The sequence below is a fragment of the Schistocerca cancellata genome, chromosome 7 (assembly GCF_023864275.1).
Source record: "Schistocerca cancellata isolate TAMUIC-IGC-003103 chromosome 7, iqSchCanc2.1, whole genome shotgun sequence".
Classification (NCBI taxonomy): Eukaryota; Metazoa; Arthropoda; class Insecta; order Orthoptera; family Acrididae; genus Schistocerca; species Schistocerca cancellata.
In genome coordinates this window covers 413375612-413392846 of record NC_064632.1, presented here as the reverse complement: position 1 = coordinate 413392846, position 17235 = coordinate 413375612, and the positions used below count along the sequence as shown (strand labels likewise).

The 17235-nt window shown below is 46.3% G+C and overlaps 1 protein-coding gene across 2 annotated transcripts in view; it reads left to right on the top strand.

Moving 5' to 3' along the window:
* LOC126092315 (cadherin-23-like) overlaps positions 1 to 17235 on the top strand; it is a 517289-nt gene that overhangs the window by 219867 nt on the left and 280187 nt on the right. For both annotated transcript variants that reach the window (XM_049907844.1, XM_049907845.1), the window contains exon 9: positions 7219 to 7496. In XM_049907844.1, the coding sequence (XP_049763801.1) occupies positions 7219 to 7496 (278 nt within the window). The remainder of the gene's footprint in view (positions 1 to 7218; positions 7497 to 17235) is intronic.

Here is a 17235-nt window from a genome sequence, read left to right as displayed (position 1 = left end):
GGAAATCTGGAAACAAGAGATCAATTTGATATCCCCTGTCGACAGCACTCATTATTTCGTGACAATAAAGAACAAGTTATATTGCACGCGAGTGATATTTTATGAATCCACGCTATGTGTCAATAGAGAGTTTTCTTCGAGGTAATTCATTACGTTCGAACAGCGAGTGTGTTCCAAAATCCTACTGCAAATATACGTTCGTGATGTGGGTCTGTAATTCAGCGGGTTACTCCTATTCCTTTTCTTGAGTGTTAGTGTGATCTGTATACAACCTGAAACGGAAGATATGCCTTTATTAAGCGATTTCAGTTGCTTCGCTACACCGAGGACGTCTTCTTCTAAGTTAAACAAGTTGGCAGATGTTCGTGATTCGAATTCTGGAGTATTTACTTCGTCTTCTTTACTGAAGGAATATCAGAAAACTGTTCTTAATAATTCCACTTTTGTGGCACTGTCATCGGTAACATTACCATCACTACCGCGCAGAGAATGTATTGATTGCGTCTTGCCGCTGGTGTGCTTCACATACGACCAGAATTTCGTTGGAACTTCTGCCAGATTTCGAGACAGAACTTCGTTGCGGAAATCATTAAAAGCACCTCGCACTGAAATCCACATTCAATTTCGAACTTCTGTAAAACTTCAGCAATCTTTGAGATTTTGTGTTCTTTTAAATTCGGCACGCATTTTCCGTTTATCTAGCTACAGTGTTCTGATCTGTTTTGTGTACCATGAGCGATCGGTTCTGTCTCTTATTAACTTATATGATATAAATCTCTCAACTGCCGTCCGTATTATTTTCTCGAATTCAAGCCACATCTGTACTACGGTTACATAGTTAGTTCGGAAGGAATGTATACTGCCTCTTAAGAAGGCGTCAAGCAAATTTTTATCTGACTTTTTTAGACAGATATATTTTATTTTTATTTTCAAAGGATTTGGATGTTACGGTATTGTGTCTCGCTACAGCAACCTTGTGGTCACTAATCTGCGGGGATAGTCCAGTCCCGGGCTGGAAACCCGTATTGTTTTGTCAACATGCAGATCGAGTACCTGTGTGACGTCGTTAGACGCAGTAAAACAGTATCCAAGATTATTCTGTTTATTACTCAGAATGCAGGTCATAGCTGGTGGCCATGTAATCCGGAGGGAAATCATCTGCATCAGCTCGGAGTGGAAGTCGATAAAACTCTGGTGAGGCACTCCCCTTCGGTAACCCTGCTTGGAGATGGAGGTGATCGTAACGTGTGTGTTTGATTCACGCGCCGTTTAGAGGAGTACTCAATCCCTCCGACCACTGCTCGCGTTCTCTAACCAGATGGACCGTGACGTCGGATGTCGGGGTGTCGTGCTGAATGCTGAACCTTGTACACTGGTACGGCAGGCCGTCAGACTTGTGCTGGGGGGTTTTAGGGCAGCTTTCGCCCTGGACCGGAGTCGTGTTGGTAGACCCCTGGACTACCCGTCAATGCTGGCTGCTGTGCTGAGTTCAGTACTGGATGCAGGACTATATCGTCCGTGGCTACGGATCGCAGATCTTCTCGAGAGGCAGCAAGTGTAAGACCAGCGCTAAAAGAATCTCAGACACAAGATGTTACCGTACCATAACCAGAGACCCAAGTGCGAACGACATGAGCGCCATCGATCCCAATGATCAAGTGCCCTAGTGTAGCTGCGGTGGTGGAGTTACGCTCTATGACGTCATTCGTAATGACCGAATCGGTCCTCCTCTTCTCGAGCCGTCTGCGGTCTTAGTTCCGCTACGTTTACTTAGTAAATTTGATGCAGTGTCTTTACTACTTAGCCAAACCCCTTCTAGGCGACACGGGTCTTACCTATTGTCTCTTGCATGATGTTACGAAGGTAGTTCGGTCTGCACCCTTCTGACGATTTTTTGTTGAGCTCGCTCGCAGTCTCGCTGAAGTGTGTCGTAATTGCTGTCTTCCTGGCAGAGTAATGGTGATGAAATATTTATGCTTCCCGGCTGACGGCTGTTGGTACTTCCGTGTGATTAAGTAACGTCGGCTGTTCGAACTTAGAAAATTTTACGCTCCCGTTTCCTTACCAATTTGCCACGTACTATATTCCTGTATCCGTCATGATGCTATTTACTCAGGATTGTTTGTTGCTGAGAGGACACACATGGTTTCGCAACCATTTACGAGTGAGCTACCCACGACGTTTTATGCCTACCACCGGCTCTGGACATGTATTTTCGACAACATATTGATCAGCTATAACTGCATATGTGAGGTACCTATTTGGGACGACACTGAAGTCTTCTTAAAGTCTTTTAGCTGTATCAGCCGGCTCGTGGGGTCGGTAAAAGGAACAAATTACTAATTTATTCCGGTTGTCAAGCATAACCTATACCTATGTTCATTTACAGCGATTATTTACTTCAATTATACAAGATAAAATAATTCTAACAGCAACAAACACGCTACGACCAACTGTATTTAATCTATCATTCCTGAACACTGTTAGGTCCTTTGTAAAAAGTTCGACTGGCCCTGTCTCCGGCCTTAGCCAATTTTCAGTACTTATATCGATTTGAGTTTCGTGCTTTCTGTTAGTGCTTGGAGTTCTTGGTCTTTTCCCAACACAGCAACAATTTACATCTATAATACTTACGGTTACTAGACCTACCGTTGACCTGTGTTTGACCTACATCCTTTGAGACTGAAGCCCTCTTTGTTCTTTTTCTGAGACTCTTTAACCCAAAAAACCGCAGAGTCCACTCCGCACAGACGCCACTACCTGTGTAGCCGCCTCCTGTATGTAATGGACTCCTTGATTTGATAACCCGATACCACACCACCCTATGCCGCAATTCGAGGAATCTGCAGCCTACTCAATCGCAAAACCGACTGAGCCTTTAATTCAGATCCTCTATTCGCCTCTCCACTGAAGATCCACAATCGGTTCTGTCGACTGTCTTGCAGATGGTGAGCTCTGCCTTCATCTCGGAAGTAAGGCTGGCAGTCTTTAGCAGTTCAGATAGCTGCCGAGTGTCAGAAAGAATCTCTTCCAATCCAAAGCGACACATAGCATTAGTACCGACATAAGCTACCACTTGCACCTGGTTACACCTTGTGCTCTTCAAGGCATCAGAAAGGACTTCTTCCATATGTGGGATGACCCCTACCCCGGGTTTGCACACTGAACAAATTCTAATATTGATTACAGTACCTCGCAACTAATTTGGAATGGAAGATGGATTTAGACATTAAAATATCTTAGAAGGCGATCTCGCAAGTATGGAAACTACAAACAATGGACGACCCACTTCATCAGGGGACAACGTTCAGGCTAAATTTACCAACTATTCTGTGAACGAAGGTGAACATGCAGACTAGAAGGTGCGTCTGAAAAGTTCGGTGAATTGTCTCAGAAAATAAAGGATAGAAGAGTTACGAACAAAATACCTTTACTGCTCTTCAAAGTAATCACCATTAGCTACAACACACTCCTGACATCGACTGTAAAACTGTTGGAAATCGTCAGCAAACGCTTTTTGTGGAATCACTCGAAGCACCGTGGTCAGGCGTTTGTGGATATCTAAACCGTCTGCGAATGTTCGCGAACAATAGTTCTTACACTGCCATTGCTCATCTTCAACTCTTCCGCTCTCCTTCTCAAAGACAGTCGCCGATCATCCACAAGCATCTGTCGCAGTCGTTAGACGTTGTTTGGGACTGTGCACGTTGAACCGAACGCGACCCTTCTTCGGCCTCTGAAGCATTTAAACTACTGAAACGCACACTTTTTTACTCACTGCTTCAACACCATACACTTGCAATAGCATACCAGGATTCTCTCTCACCATTTTCCCTAATCGATTGAAAATTTTACGTTTACGCGTTGGTCCATTTTGCAATCACACGAATGCGATGGACGCTTGCGGACAATTGGCGGCTGTCTTTGAGAACGAGTGCAGAAGAGTTGAACGTAAGCAAAGACAAGCACTTTTGTTCACGAATATTCGCAGTCGTTGCGGATATCCAGAAACGCGTGACCCCGGTGCTTCGAGCGATTCCACAAAGAAATATTTGCTGACAGTTTCCAGCAGCTTTACATCCGATGTCAGAAATATGTTGCTGCTGATTGTGATTAAAGAGCTATTAATAAAACGAAAAGCCTAATCTCACGTTAAGAGCTAAAGATATAGCCATATCATTGATATAATCATTTCAAAATAATAGAAAATAAGTATCTTCCAGTATTAGGTTCAGGGAGAATTTATCTTTCTAATATTGGCATTTTTGGTCTACTACGGGACCAATTGTTTTATATTTTCTTAAAACTATAACTTATGCGAAACCCTTCTTTAGAACAGGCTTTCGATTTAATATTGCTGAAACAAGGCCAGCTTTCGCATATTCGTATAAGCTTGTCTAGAGATTTGGTGCTGGTTTGCTTCTTGTCGCTCGATGTAATACCACGACGAAGATTGCCTTACAAATAATGTCTGCTTGTACAAACCTGCACATTGTGGCGGCACATGCTGAAGCGCAAGTACATCATTAGTATACTTGTACAAGCTTGCTTGGTTGAAAATTTATCAAGCATAAAGCAAATTGAACTATCCGATTGCTTGCACAAACTTACCCTGCAGATGGTCAAGCATGCTTGTCAGATTTGCACTCACTCGAGTGGCCTCTTTAAGGGTAATTTAAATGACTAAAAGAACAGCGTTAAAATATTGACAACCTCTTGGTGAACAGTCACTAGTTGAAACCTCAAAAAAAATGAAATTTTAACTGTAGTTGTTTCATTGTGATATAGCGTATAAAGCTGATTACTAGGTACATGTACATGTACATCTACATCTACAGGACAACTTCGCAATTCACACTTACGTGCCTGGCAGAGGGTTCTCTGAACCATCATCATACTATTTCTCTACCGTTCTACTCTCTAACAGCGCTTGGGAAAAATGAACACTTAACTCTTCTTGTGCGACCTCAGATTTCTCTTACTTTATTATAATGATCATGTCTCCCTAAGTATGTTGGCGACAATAACATTTTTTCACATTCTGAAGAAAAGTTTGTGACTGAAATTTCGTGAAAAGATCACACCGCAACGAAAAACGCCTTTGTTTTAATTATTGCCATTCAAATCGGTTATCATATCCGTGACACTCTGTCCACCATTTCGCGATAATACGGAACGTTTTGCCTTCTTTTGAACTTTTTCCATGTCCTCCGTCCACCTTATCTGGAAAGCTTCCCACATAGCATAGTAATACCCTGGCAGTGGACGAACTAGTGTAGTGTAGGCAGTCTCTTTAGTGGATTTGTTGCATCTTCTAAGTGATGTGCCAATAAATCTATATGATCGTTTCAATTCAAGTTGCTCGCAATTGTAATTGTAATTACTACGTAATGTGATCTTTCTGACAGAAAAACATGTACTCAGTCGCACAACTGATGCGGTACTTCATTGTCATGCAATTTGATTATAATTCTCTCCTGTCGAGAACGGCGTCCAAAACCTTCTGGGAATCTATGAATATGCTATGAATTTGAGACTCCCGGTTGTATGTGACTGCTACGTATGAGGCTGTTGTATCAGCATATTCTGAAACTAACGTTGCTGGTATGCTATCTGGAGCAGAAAAAAAAGTCATTATTGCTTTAAGCTGCTTCGCTACACCGAGGATATCTACGAGTACTTCTAAGTGACTTACGTTGGCAGTACTGGCCATTAAAATTGCTACACCAAGAAGAAATGCATTGGACAAATATATTATACTAGAAATGACATGTGATAACATTTTCACGCAATTTGGGTGCATAGATCCTGAGAAATCAATACCCAGAACAACCACCTCTGGCCGTAATAACGGCCTTGATACGCCTGGGCATTGAGTCAAACAGAGCTAGGATGGCGTGGACAGGTACAGCTGGCCATGCAGCTTCTACACGACCCACAATTCATCAGGAGTAGTGACTGGCGTATTGTGACGAGCCAGTTGCTCGGCCACCATTGACCAGACGTTTTCAATTGGTGAGAGATCTGGAAAATGTGCTGGCCAGGGCAGCAGTCGAACATTCTCTGTATACAGAAAGGCCCCTAGAGGACCTGCAACATGCGGTCGTGCATTATCCTGCTGAAATGTAGGATTTCGCAGGGATCGAATGTAGGGTAGAGCCACGGGTCGTAACATATCTGAAATGTAACTCCACTGTTCAAAGTGCCGTCAATGCGAACAAGAGGTGACCGAGACGTGTAACCAATGGCATCCCATACCATCACGCCGGGTGATACGCCAGTATGGCGATGACGATTACACGCTTCCAATGTGCTTTCACCTCGATGTCACCAAACACGGATGCGACCATCATGATGCTGTAAACAGAACCTGGATTCATCCGAAAAAATGACGTTTTGCCATTCGTGCACCTAGGTTCGTCGTTGAGTAATCAATCGCAGGCGCTCCTGTCTGTGATGCAGCGTCAAGCGTAACCGCAGCTATGGTCTCCGAGCTGATAGTCCATGCTGCTGCAAACGTCGTCCAACTGTTAGTGCAGATGGTTTTTGTCCTCCAAACGTCCCCACCTGTTGACTGAGGGATCGAGACGTGGCTGCACGATCCGTTACAGCCATGCGGGTAAGATGCCTAACATCTCGACTGCTAGTGATACGAGGCCGTTGGGATCCAGCACGGCGTTCCGTATTACCCACCGATCCCATATTCTGCTAACAGTCATTAGATCTCGACCGACGCGACCAGCTATGTCGCGATACGATAAGCCGCAATCGTGATAGGGTACAATCCGACCTTTATCAAAGTCGGAAACGTGATGGTACGCATTTCTCCTCCTTACACGAGGCATCACAACAACGTTTCACCAGGCAACGCCGGTCAACTGCTGTTTGTGTATGAGAAATCGGTTGGAAACTTTCCTCATGTCAGCACGTTGGAGGCGTCGCCACCGGCGGCAACCTTGTGTGAATGCTCTGAAAAGCTAATCATTTGCATTTCACAGCATCGTCTTCCTGTCGGTTAAATTTCGCGTCTATAGCTCGTCATCTTGGTGGTGTAGCAATTTTAATGGCAAGTAATGTAGATTGAAGGGATAACTAAAGGTTAGTAGAAATGATAGGTCTGTAAAAATTGGACATACTACTACAAATTCGGGAGATTGCTATTAAATTTGCCTGATTCTGTGATTTGTTGCTCAGAGATGGTCTTTATGCTTTCCACAGCTGAATACCAAGACTTATTCGCGATTGGAGAGACGGACGGAGTGCTGGCAATCGGATGGATAAATCGAGACGAGCTGAAGCAGGAAACGTTCGAGGTGCTGCTGACGGCGTACGAGACAGACGATCCTTCGTCGCTGGTCACACAGGACCTTGTCGTGATCGTGAAGGACATCAACGATAACATACCTGATATCACAGCGACCAACCTCAGCACAGCGGTCTACGAAAGCTACTCTGGTACTTTCGACTTCGGTATCACCATCGAAGATCCAGACCTGGTAAGTCTTCATTAACTGACATGCAAATCGCTTTCACCTCTTCACTCAATCGCCATCTTCGAGAACAGTACCGCAAAGTTCCGGTTTTGATTATTCGTCAGTACAGAACCCTTAACAATTGGATTGGCAAAAATGATAGGGAATATTAAAATAACAGCGCGGTTCCTCGCGGGTACGAGGATGATTCTGAAAGTCGTGAGCAACCGTTTGTTTCCACTGTCATTGTAGCAGTGTAGTGAAAACGACTGCACTGTCGTAAACTGAAGTCTCTGGAGTGTGTGTCGATTCGTTGTGACGCCATTAACTTCCATCCGTGGCCACCAGTTACATTTACAAAATGGTTGACATAAATTGGAACGGTGGTCTGATCATTTAATATTAAAAGACTACGACCAAGGTATGGACGGGGCCAAGGAATTGATATATCAGAATAATTTATTCATAACATACAATACATAAAACCAACTACGTTAATACTGCTTCGATGCTTACGATTGCCCAAAATGGGGGGGCCACCACTTTCGAATTGGAAAGACTTTAATTTAAGAAACTTAAACGCCTATTATAATTTTTAAAAATAATAATATCACAACACATAAGTTAGCGCTAAGTGAACGCACTTTTAAATCTTTAATTATTAATCACAAAGCGTGGGTTTACCACATTTAAATTCTCATTGCAATATAAAACATAAATACGCGAATTCACAACACAGCATGGCTTCAAAATTTCTACCTGGATAACCTATGGTCCTAAAACTTTCGTGTTACATTCCAGCCAATCACATTAATAACTTATAAACACGGTTGGTAAAATACAAACTATAATCAATTTTAATAATCCACAATAACTCAAAAAAACAACATCAGAAGTTCGATACCGAGCATGTATGCCGGTTTATACAATCTTTCGGACCAAAATACGCACGAGGGCCACCATAACAGAAGTGCGCTAGTTGCTTTTAGGATAGATTCTCCCATTAGCTTAATCACTGAGCAGATATTTACTTAAGCGACAGCTAAGATAGTTAATGCAAATAGAAGGTATTTCTAAAGGTTTTTTTCCTTCCTCCCTTTTAACAAGGGGGTTTTAGTAAGGTGGAAATTACGCTTTGAGGAGACGCAATAGCAATCTAGCGGGCTCGCCTTCACTACTAAACTAGTCGCGTATCCGCTGTTCAAGCCAAACATTAACAACACAGTTCCATATTCCTGACACCCAAATAGTCGGGATCAAAACAAAACCAAAAATCCCAAGAGCGCAAGATCCAGCATAGCTTCAGAACAGATCTTACTTCATGCGGTTGCTTTCACAAATACAGGTATCGAAATGAAGACAAGAACGTGTAACAACATTCCCTAATCAGCACAATGTTCTTCTTTAGGTCCCGGTAGCGCTAGACAACGCTGACATGCCAATGTTAACAAACCTCTAAGGCAATACCCTCCAACTGACAAGCCGAAACCAATGTGACCCCTTATCAGCTCCGTGACAAGACTCGAACCCCCAACTACTGTCAGTGCAACTCACTTAGAATAAATACAGCGCAAATAGTCTGGCGGACACATATACCCAGGGATTAACAGAACACTAGACTGAACTAGAATTAACCTTAATAATACAGCACTAGATCTTGGGAGACAAGGTACTAACTCCCCACCCGAAATTCTGCAACCACAGGGCGGGAGGATGAACTACCAAAACATAGAAGTGCAAACGTACACAAATAACTACCAAAATACACCACTACACCGGTTAGCAACGATGCGTGGAGGAATCTGCACTGTCAGAATTGCACCAGTGAACAAAACAGAGGATTGCCACAGGGGTGGCCACAAGGCGGGAAAGACGACTGGATGAACTCAATCCCAAAGGACGATCAACTTGAAACATTCACACTTAACTTCTTTTCTCCTTTCCCTCGGTTCACTTCGTCGTTTTTCCGGGACTGCTGTGCATAATTGTAAGCCGTCCCCAGTCGTCTCTGCAGACACCAACCCAGCCAAACTGCTCCCGGACTCAAACCCTCGCCGAACGGCGGCTCCACCGCCCCATGATGGTTACTGTTTTTTTGCCTTCGGTGATGCAGGCGATGATTAGACTGTCATCCTCCTCCTGCGGACAACCAGTGAAGAGCGGACAGAGGGGCCCAACCAGGCCGGCGTTCCTCCACGGGTAGAAGTGCGGGTTCGATAACAACACCCGTATGCGGAAGGTAGGATGTCGACGTCACCAGAGCAGACACGAAGGCCACTGCGCGACAACCTCCTCCAGCGTGTTTTTTTTCCTTTATTGTTATTTATAACACCTCAAATAAGGTGGGCTGGCAGCAGCATGTTACGCTGCTCTTCAGCCTCAAGTTGTACAATGAAAATACAAAGGAGACACAGAAGATACAACACAAAGCTGTGGGCAAAAAAACCGTAGACACAGAAACAAAGAACACGAAGCAGTTCACACTCGACGAAAAAAAAACACTGAAAACTGTCGGCACGGCGCACATACACTGACAACTTCGACGGCACAGGTGAACGAAGGAGCGTGATGGCGAAGAACACTAAACACAAAGACGATGGCGCACTCACGAGAAACAGATGGCGATGCTCTCTGGCGCGCGAATGTCCACTTAGCGTGTGCGAGTCCAGGGACCTGCCATGAGGGGAAGAAAGTGGTGGGGGAGGGAGAGGGGAGAGCAAAGATGCCAAGGGCAGAGGGGATGGGGGGAGGAAGGATGGTGAGGGGGTAGGGGAAGCCTGGGGGAGGAGGGGGAGAGAGGGAGGGAAAGGGGGGAGAAGGGAGAGAGGGTGGCCATAGGACCAAACACAGGAAGAGGGAGGGAGTATCAAAGTTGGTAGGAAGGGTAGATGGAGGAGAGAAGGGCATCATCAGGGAGGGGGAGCTGGCGGAAGCCACCTTGGGAGAGGGTATGGAGAGTGGAGAGATGGAGAGCAGGTGGGATGTGGAAGTACAGGCGCAGCAGCAGGCGGGGGGGGGGGGGGGGTAGAGGATGGGAGAGACAAGCGGGTGAGGGGGATCTAGTTTACGGGAGGTGTATAGGATCCGTATCCATTCGAGGAAGAGGAGGAGGTGGGGGATTGGAATAAGATCGTACAGGATCCGCGTGGGGGAGGGGAACGGATACGATAGGTGAGACGGAGAGCATGGCGTTCAAGAATTTGAAGGGATTTGTAAAAGGTAGGAGGGGCGGAGATCCAGGCAGGATGGGCGTAGCAGAGGATAGGGCGGATGCGGGATTTATAGGTGTGGAGGATGGTGGAGGGGTCCAGACCCCATGTACGGCCAGAAAGGAGCTTGAGGAGACGGAGCCAGGAGCGTGCCTTGGCTTGGATTGTCCGGAGATGGGGGGTTCAGGAGAGGCGACGGTCGAGGGTGACGCCAAGGTACTTAAGGGTGGGGGTGAGGGCGATAGGACGGCCATAGATGGTGATATAGAAATCGAGAAGGCGGAAGGAAAGGGTGGTTTTGCCTACAATGACCGCCTGCTCCAGCGTGACCGCGCTCGCCTATAAGTAGTACAGGTCAAAGAGTCTGCTGCAGTAAACAAGTGATTCGGTCGTGTTACCAACCTACAGTTTCTACACTCCTGGAAATGGAAAAAAGAACACATTGACACCGGTGTGTCAGACCCACCATACTTGCTCCGGACACTGCGAGAGGGCTGTACAAGCAATGATCACACGCACGGCACAGCGGACACACCAGGAACCGCGGTGTTGGCCGTCGAATGGCGCTAGCTGCGCAGCATTTGTGCACCGCCGCCGTCAGTGTCAGCCAGTTTGCCGTGGCATACGGAGCTCCATCGCAGTCTTTAACACTGGTAGCATGCCGCGACAGCGTGGACATGAACCGTATGTGCAGTTGACGGACTTTGAGCGAGGGCGTATAGTGGGCATGCGGGAGGCTGGGTGGACGTACCGCCGAATTGCTCAACACGTGGGGCGTGAGGTCTCCACAGTACATCGATGTTGTCGCCAGTGGTCGGCGGAAGGTGCACGTGCCCGTCGACCTGGGACCGGACCGCAGCGACGCACGGATGCACGCCAAGACCGTAGGATCCTATGCAGTGCCGTAGGGGACCGCACCGCCACTTCGCAGCAAATTAGGGACACTGTTGCTCCTGGGGTATCGGCGAGGACCATTCGCAACCGTCTCCATGAAGCTGGGCTACGGTCCCGCACACCGTTAGGCCGTCTTCCGCTCACGCCCCAACATCGTGCAGCCCGCCTCCAGTGGTGTCGCGACAGGCGTGAATGGAGGGACGAATGGAGACGTGTCGTCTTCAGCGATGAGAGTCGCTTCTGCCTTGGTGCCAATGATGGTCGTATGCGTGTTTGGCGCCGTGCAGGTGAGCGCCACAATCAGGACTGCATACGACCGAGGCACACAGGGCCAACACCCGGCATCATGGTGTGGGGAGCGATCTCCTACACTGGCCGTACACCACTGGTGATCGTCGAGGGGACACTGAATAGTGCACGGTACATCCAAACCGTCATCGAACCCATCGTTCTACCATTCCTAGACCGGCAAGGGAACTTGCTGTTCCAACAGGACAATGCACGTCCGCATGTATCCCGTGCCACCCAACGTGCTCTAGAAGGTGTAAGTCAACTACCCTGGCCAGCAAGATCTCCGGATCTGTCCCCCATTGAGCATGTTTGGGACTGGATGAAGCGTCGTCTCACGCGGTCTGCACGTCCAGCACGAACGCTGGTCCAACTGAGGCGCCAGGTGGAAATGGCATGGCAAGCCGTTCCACAGGACTACATCCAGCATCTCTACGATCGTCTCCATGGGAGAATAGCAGCCTGCATTGCTGCGAAAGGTGGATATACACTGTACTAGTGCCGACATTGTGCATGCTCTGTTGCCTGTGTCTATGTGCCTGTGGTTCTGTCAGTGTGATCATGTGATGTATCTGACCCCAGGAATGTGTCAATAAAGTTTCCCCTTCCTGGGACAATGAATTCACGGTGTTCTTATTTCAATTTCCAGGAGTGTATGTACACCAAAGACAGAAATCGCAATCGATAGTGGGTACACTACGGGCGGGAGTTCAAACGAAAGAGCTTCATAAAAGACCAACCCTGAACAACCGCGGAAAAACGAAATAGAAGGGAAGCAATAAGAGACAGCAACGAAATGCTAGAGACCGATCGCGCCCAAACACAGTCGATTACCAAAAATATAGGCTCCACACGGCGCTCAGGAAACGAGCCGTGGAAAGATGGAAGTACACACGGCTCATAAATGTTTCGTTTCAACAGCGCACTGTCAATGAATTCCTTGCTATAGAGGAAAACTCAAGCCGCCACAGACTTCAGACGTGAGTGTGGAGATATGTGAATGGCCGACAGGCGTGCTAGGGGACGAGTGAAACGCTTCAAATTTAGAAAAACGCGTATGAAAAGTGAGCGTCGTAGCGGTCTACCTCCAACCGTCCTTACGGTAGGCAACAAGGAAAGAGACGACGAGTTCGTTACAGAAGACAGACTTGTCGCTGAGAATGAAATCGCAACGCAACTTCCAAACTGATTCAGTTCTGTGCTGCAAAACATTCAGAAGTTGGGTTATCGGAACTTCGTATCCATGGCTCCCACATTTATAGACTAAAAAGTTCAAAGTTCAGAGAAGAACCAGTGGTGTGGTTTCGAAATGAAGGAGACGGTTTATATGACTACTGCGACAGGCGATAAAAACTGGTTCCATTAAACAAAAGTTCGTGACATAGAAACTCGTATGCCTGGCACTCATTAATCCTGGTGTCCGGTTCACCCGGATCGCTTTTCAGGTTTACGTACCTAAATCGATAAAAACGGAACCCTTGTAGGACTACTTTGTTGTCGGTGTGTCTGGCCGACTGTTAAGAATTCTTTGTCTGAACGACGTATGGCGTTGAAATTTATGTCAGTTACTGAGGCCTACGGTCGACTGGCGCTGTAAAAACCTAAGTTTCTAAATTATCGCAATCAAAAGATACGGCCATTTGTCACATACTCGTAAACTCGTAAAACTCACTCATCAAAACTTATAGGAAGCATCCTACAGGTTTTGATGACTGAGTTTTCGAATATCAAAAAACGTGACATAAATGTCCGTACCTTTTGATTGCATTAAAAAAAGTCATTTTTAAATGGCTCTGAGCACTATGGGACTTAACATCTATGGTCATCAGTCCCCTAGAATTTAGAACTACTTAAACCTAACTAACCTAAGGACATCACACAACACCCAGTCATCACGAGGCAGAGAAAATCCCTGACCCTGCCGGGAATCGAGCCCGGGAACCCGGGCGTGGGAAGCGAGATCGCTACCGCACGACCACGAGCTGCGGACGATTGCATTAAAGTAGAAGCTTAAATTTTTTGCACCGCCAAGTGACCGTACACCTTAGTATGTGAGATAAATTTCAACTTGACATGTTCACCCATTTCTTATTTAAAAGGGATCTTAACAGTCCGACAGAGAGATAGGCAGAGAGACGGACAACAAAGCGGTCCTATAAAGGGTTCCGTTTTTTTTTCAGATTGAATGACGGAACACTAAAAATGACACAGATCTTTAGGTAGAGCATATCTCCAAATTTCTTATCGTAATACCCGCCGCAGAGTAGTTGCAGAGCTCACCGCTAGGAGGCAAACGTTTCAGAACTTGTGGACGAATCATCCGCTCTGTACCGTCGCTTCGAATTAGTTGATACCTGAAGGTAGGCAAGCCTGTGAACAGATTTCCAAAGAGGGTTGCTGTCGTTGGGTACGCACGCACATCGAGCACATATAACGGCATTTGCCCTTCACAAAGTGTGTCCACACTGAGCATCTGTAGTACTATTTAAAAACCTGCAGACATGCTCCTTACAAAGATTTGTGACTATTTCTACATGTCTTGTAACATCCGCACAGTCATGTTATGAAACACCAGAGGTGCTTAGGGATAACGCTGTGTAAAAAATGGCTCTGAGCACTATGGGACTAAACATCTGAGGTCATCATTCCCCTAGAACTTAGAACTACTTAAACCTAACTAACCTAAGGACATCACACACATCCATGCCCGAGGCAGGATTCGAACCTGCGACCGTAGCGGTCGCACGTTTCCAGACTGTAGCGCCTAGAACCGCTCGGCCAACCCGGCCGGCAACGCTGTGTAGACACAGAGTCATCCTCAAGATTACAGAATGTTCCAATGGAACTAACATGAGCCTTTTATTATGAGTAAGAGCATCTTCGATCCCTATGACACGTTACGAAGTGACTTTATTCAATCATACTGTGCGCTCCTTCGCTCAGTCAAGCAAAGCGGAATCACTCAACGGATTGGCTTCTGTGAACAGCATTGTTTAACCAATAATTATTTTGTCGATACCACAAAACCAACGTATCTCTCAATATATTGTTTACCTTAATTTACAGCCTAACAATTGAGTTAAATGATACAATGACTTAAGATGGTCCAGTCAATCAGTACAGCATGTAAAAAAAAAAAAAAAGAAAAAAGAAGAAAAACCTGGGGAAAGGGTGTCCCTCCAAAAGGTCATCAGTCGCATTTTCTCTGGTGTTTCGGCGAATGTTTGTGATTTTGCTGTTGCAGTGTGTATATTGAGTCTTCCCAAATAAATAAACCCCGCATGTGTCGAGAACTGCCGAAATTTCTCAGGGCACTCCAAAACAGTGTCGGTATTTACATATCATGCGTTTACCATATCGACCCCACTCTCAAGGAGATATAAGAGCGTTTCATCCTCGAGGTATTATTATTAGCTTAGCGAATCGTTTGCATATGAAGTTCGTGTAAAAGTTGGCGAAGTATTCCGAATCTATGTTGGAATAGACCCACTAACCAACACTCCCACCCACATACACATATCAAAAAAAGTTTTGCATCAACCCGGTTCCCGTAACTCATGAAGAGAGACGTTGACTGTGGATATTGTATCACAGACAAAGTCTCTCTGACTGTTCAGAGATGTTACTAAAGCCGCCGAAAGATGTAAACAATCATGAGTGAGCAGCGCCAATTAGACGGAGGGGGTCCGACAGCCGAGCAGTTCCAGTCATCCCACCAGGAAGGAGGCACACGGCTCGTGTTGTCTGTAGTTCAACCATGCCTAGACGGTCAATACCGCGGTTCGAACGCGTCCGCATTGTTACTTTGCGCCAGGAAGGGCCCTCAACAATGGAAGTGTTCAGGCGTCTCGGAGTGAACCAAAGCGATGTTATTCAGACATGGAGGAGATACAGAGAGACAGGAACTGTCGATGACATACCTCGCTCAGGCCGCCCAAGGGCTACTACTGCAGTGGATGACCGCTACCTATGGATTTTGGCTCGTAGGAACACTGATAGCAACGCCACCATGTTGAATAATGCGTTTCGTGCAGCCACAGGACGAAGTGTTACGACTAAAACTGTGCGCAATAGGCTGCATGATGCGCAACTTCACTCCCGACGTCAAAGGCGAGGTCCATCGTTGCAACCACGACACCATGCAACGCGGTAAACATGAGCGTGAGAGTGAAAATCTCATTCTGGAAACATTCCCTAGGCTGTGGCTAAGCCATGTCTGCGCAACATCCTTTCTTTCAGGAGTGCTAGTCTTGCATGGTTCGCAGGAAAGCTTCTGTAAAGTTTGGAAGGTAGGAGACCAGGTACTGGCAGAAGTAAAGCTGTGAGGACGGGGCGTGAGTCGTGCTTCGGTAGCTCAGTTGGTAGAGAACTTACCCGCGCAAGGCAAAGGTCCCGAGTTCGAGTCTGGGTCCGGCACACAGTTTTCATCTGCCAGGAAGTTTCATATCAGCGCACACTTCGCTGCAGAGTGAAAATCTCATTCTGGAAACATACCCTAGGCTGTGGCTAGGCCATGTCTCCGCAATATCCTTTCTTTCAGGAGTGCTAGTCTTGCATGGTTCGCAGGAGAGCTTCTGTAAAGTTTGGAAGGAAGGAGACCAGGTACTGGCAGAAGTAAAGCTGTGAGGACGGGGCGTGAGTCGTGCTTGGGTAGCTCAGTCGGTAGAGCACTTGCCCGGGAAAGGCAAAGGTCCCGAGCTCGAGTCTGGGTCCGGCATACAGTTTTAATCTGACTGGAAGTTTCATATCAGCGCACACTCCGCTGCAGAGTGAAAATCTCATTCTGGAGAGTAATTTCCGTTGACCTAGAATCACGACATTTGACAAAAAGCAAGACTTAACAGTACAAGAAAAGGAAAAATCCGAAAATCGTTATTTTGTAATTGTCAATTAAAAAAATATTTTGCTTTTTGTTTCTCTGATACCTGTCTCTGTGTTACGGCTCCTTTTTCTCAGGGAGGGGTGTAAGTATCAGATTGAAATTTATCCCATGTTCTATGGTCTGTGGTCTGTTGGCAGTTTAAAAAATACAAGCTTCCAAGTCATTGCAATGCCGGCCGAAGTGGCCGTGCGGTTCTGGGCGCTACAGTCTGGAGCCGAGCGACCGCTACGGTCGCAGGTTCGAATCCTGCCTCGGGCATGGATGTGTGTGATGTCCTTAGGTTAGTTAGGTTTAATTAGTTCTAAGTTATAGGCGACTGATGACCTCAGAAGTTAAGTCGCATAGTGCTCAGAGCCATTTGAACCATTTGTCATTGCAATGCGTACGCTAATATCTGAATGCACTCAAGGGTAATGGTCTCGGAAGGTTGGGAAACACTGCACTACTGTTTATTGAGCGTCTCTCATACTTATTAAATGATCGCGTGAGG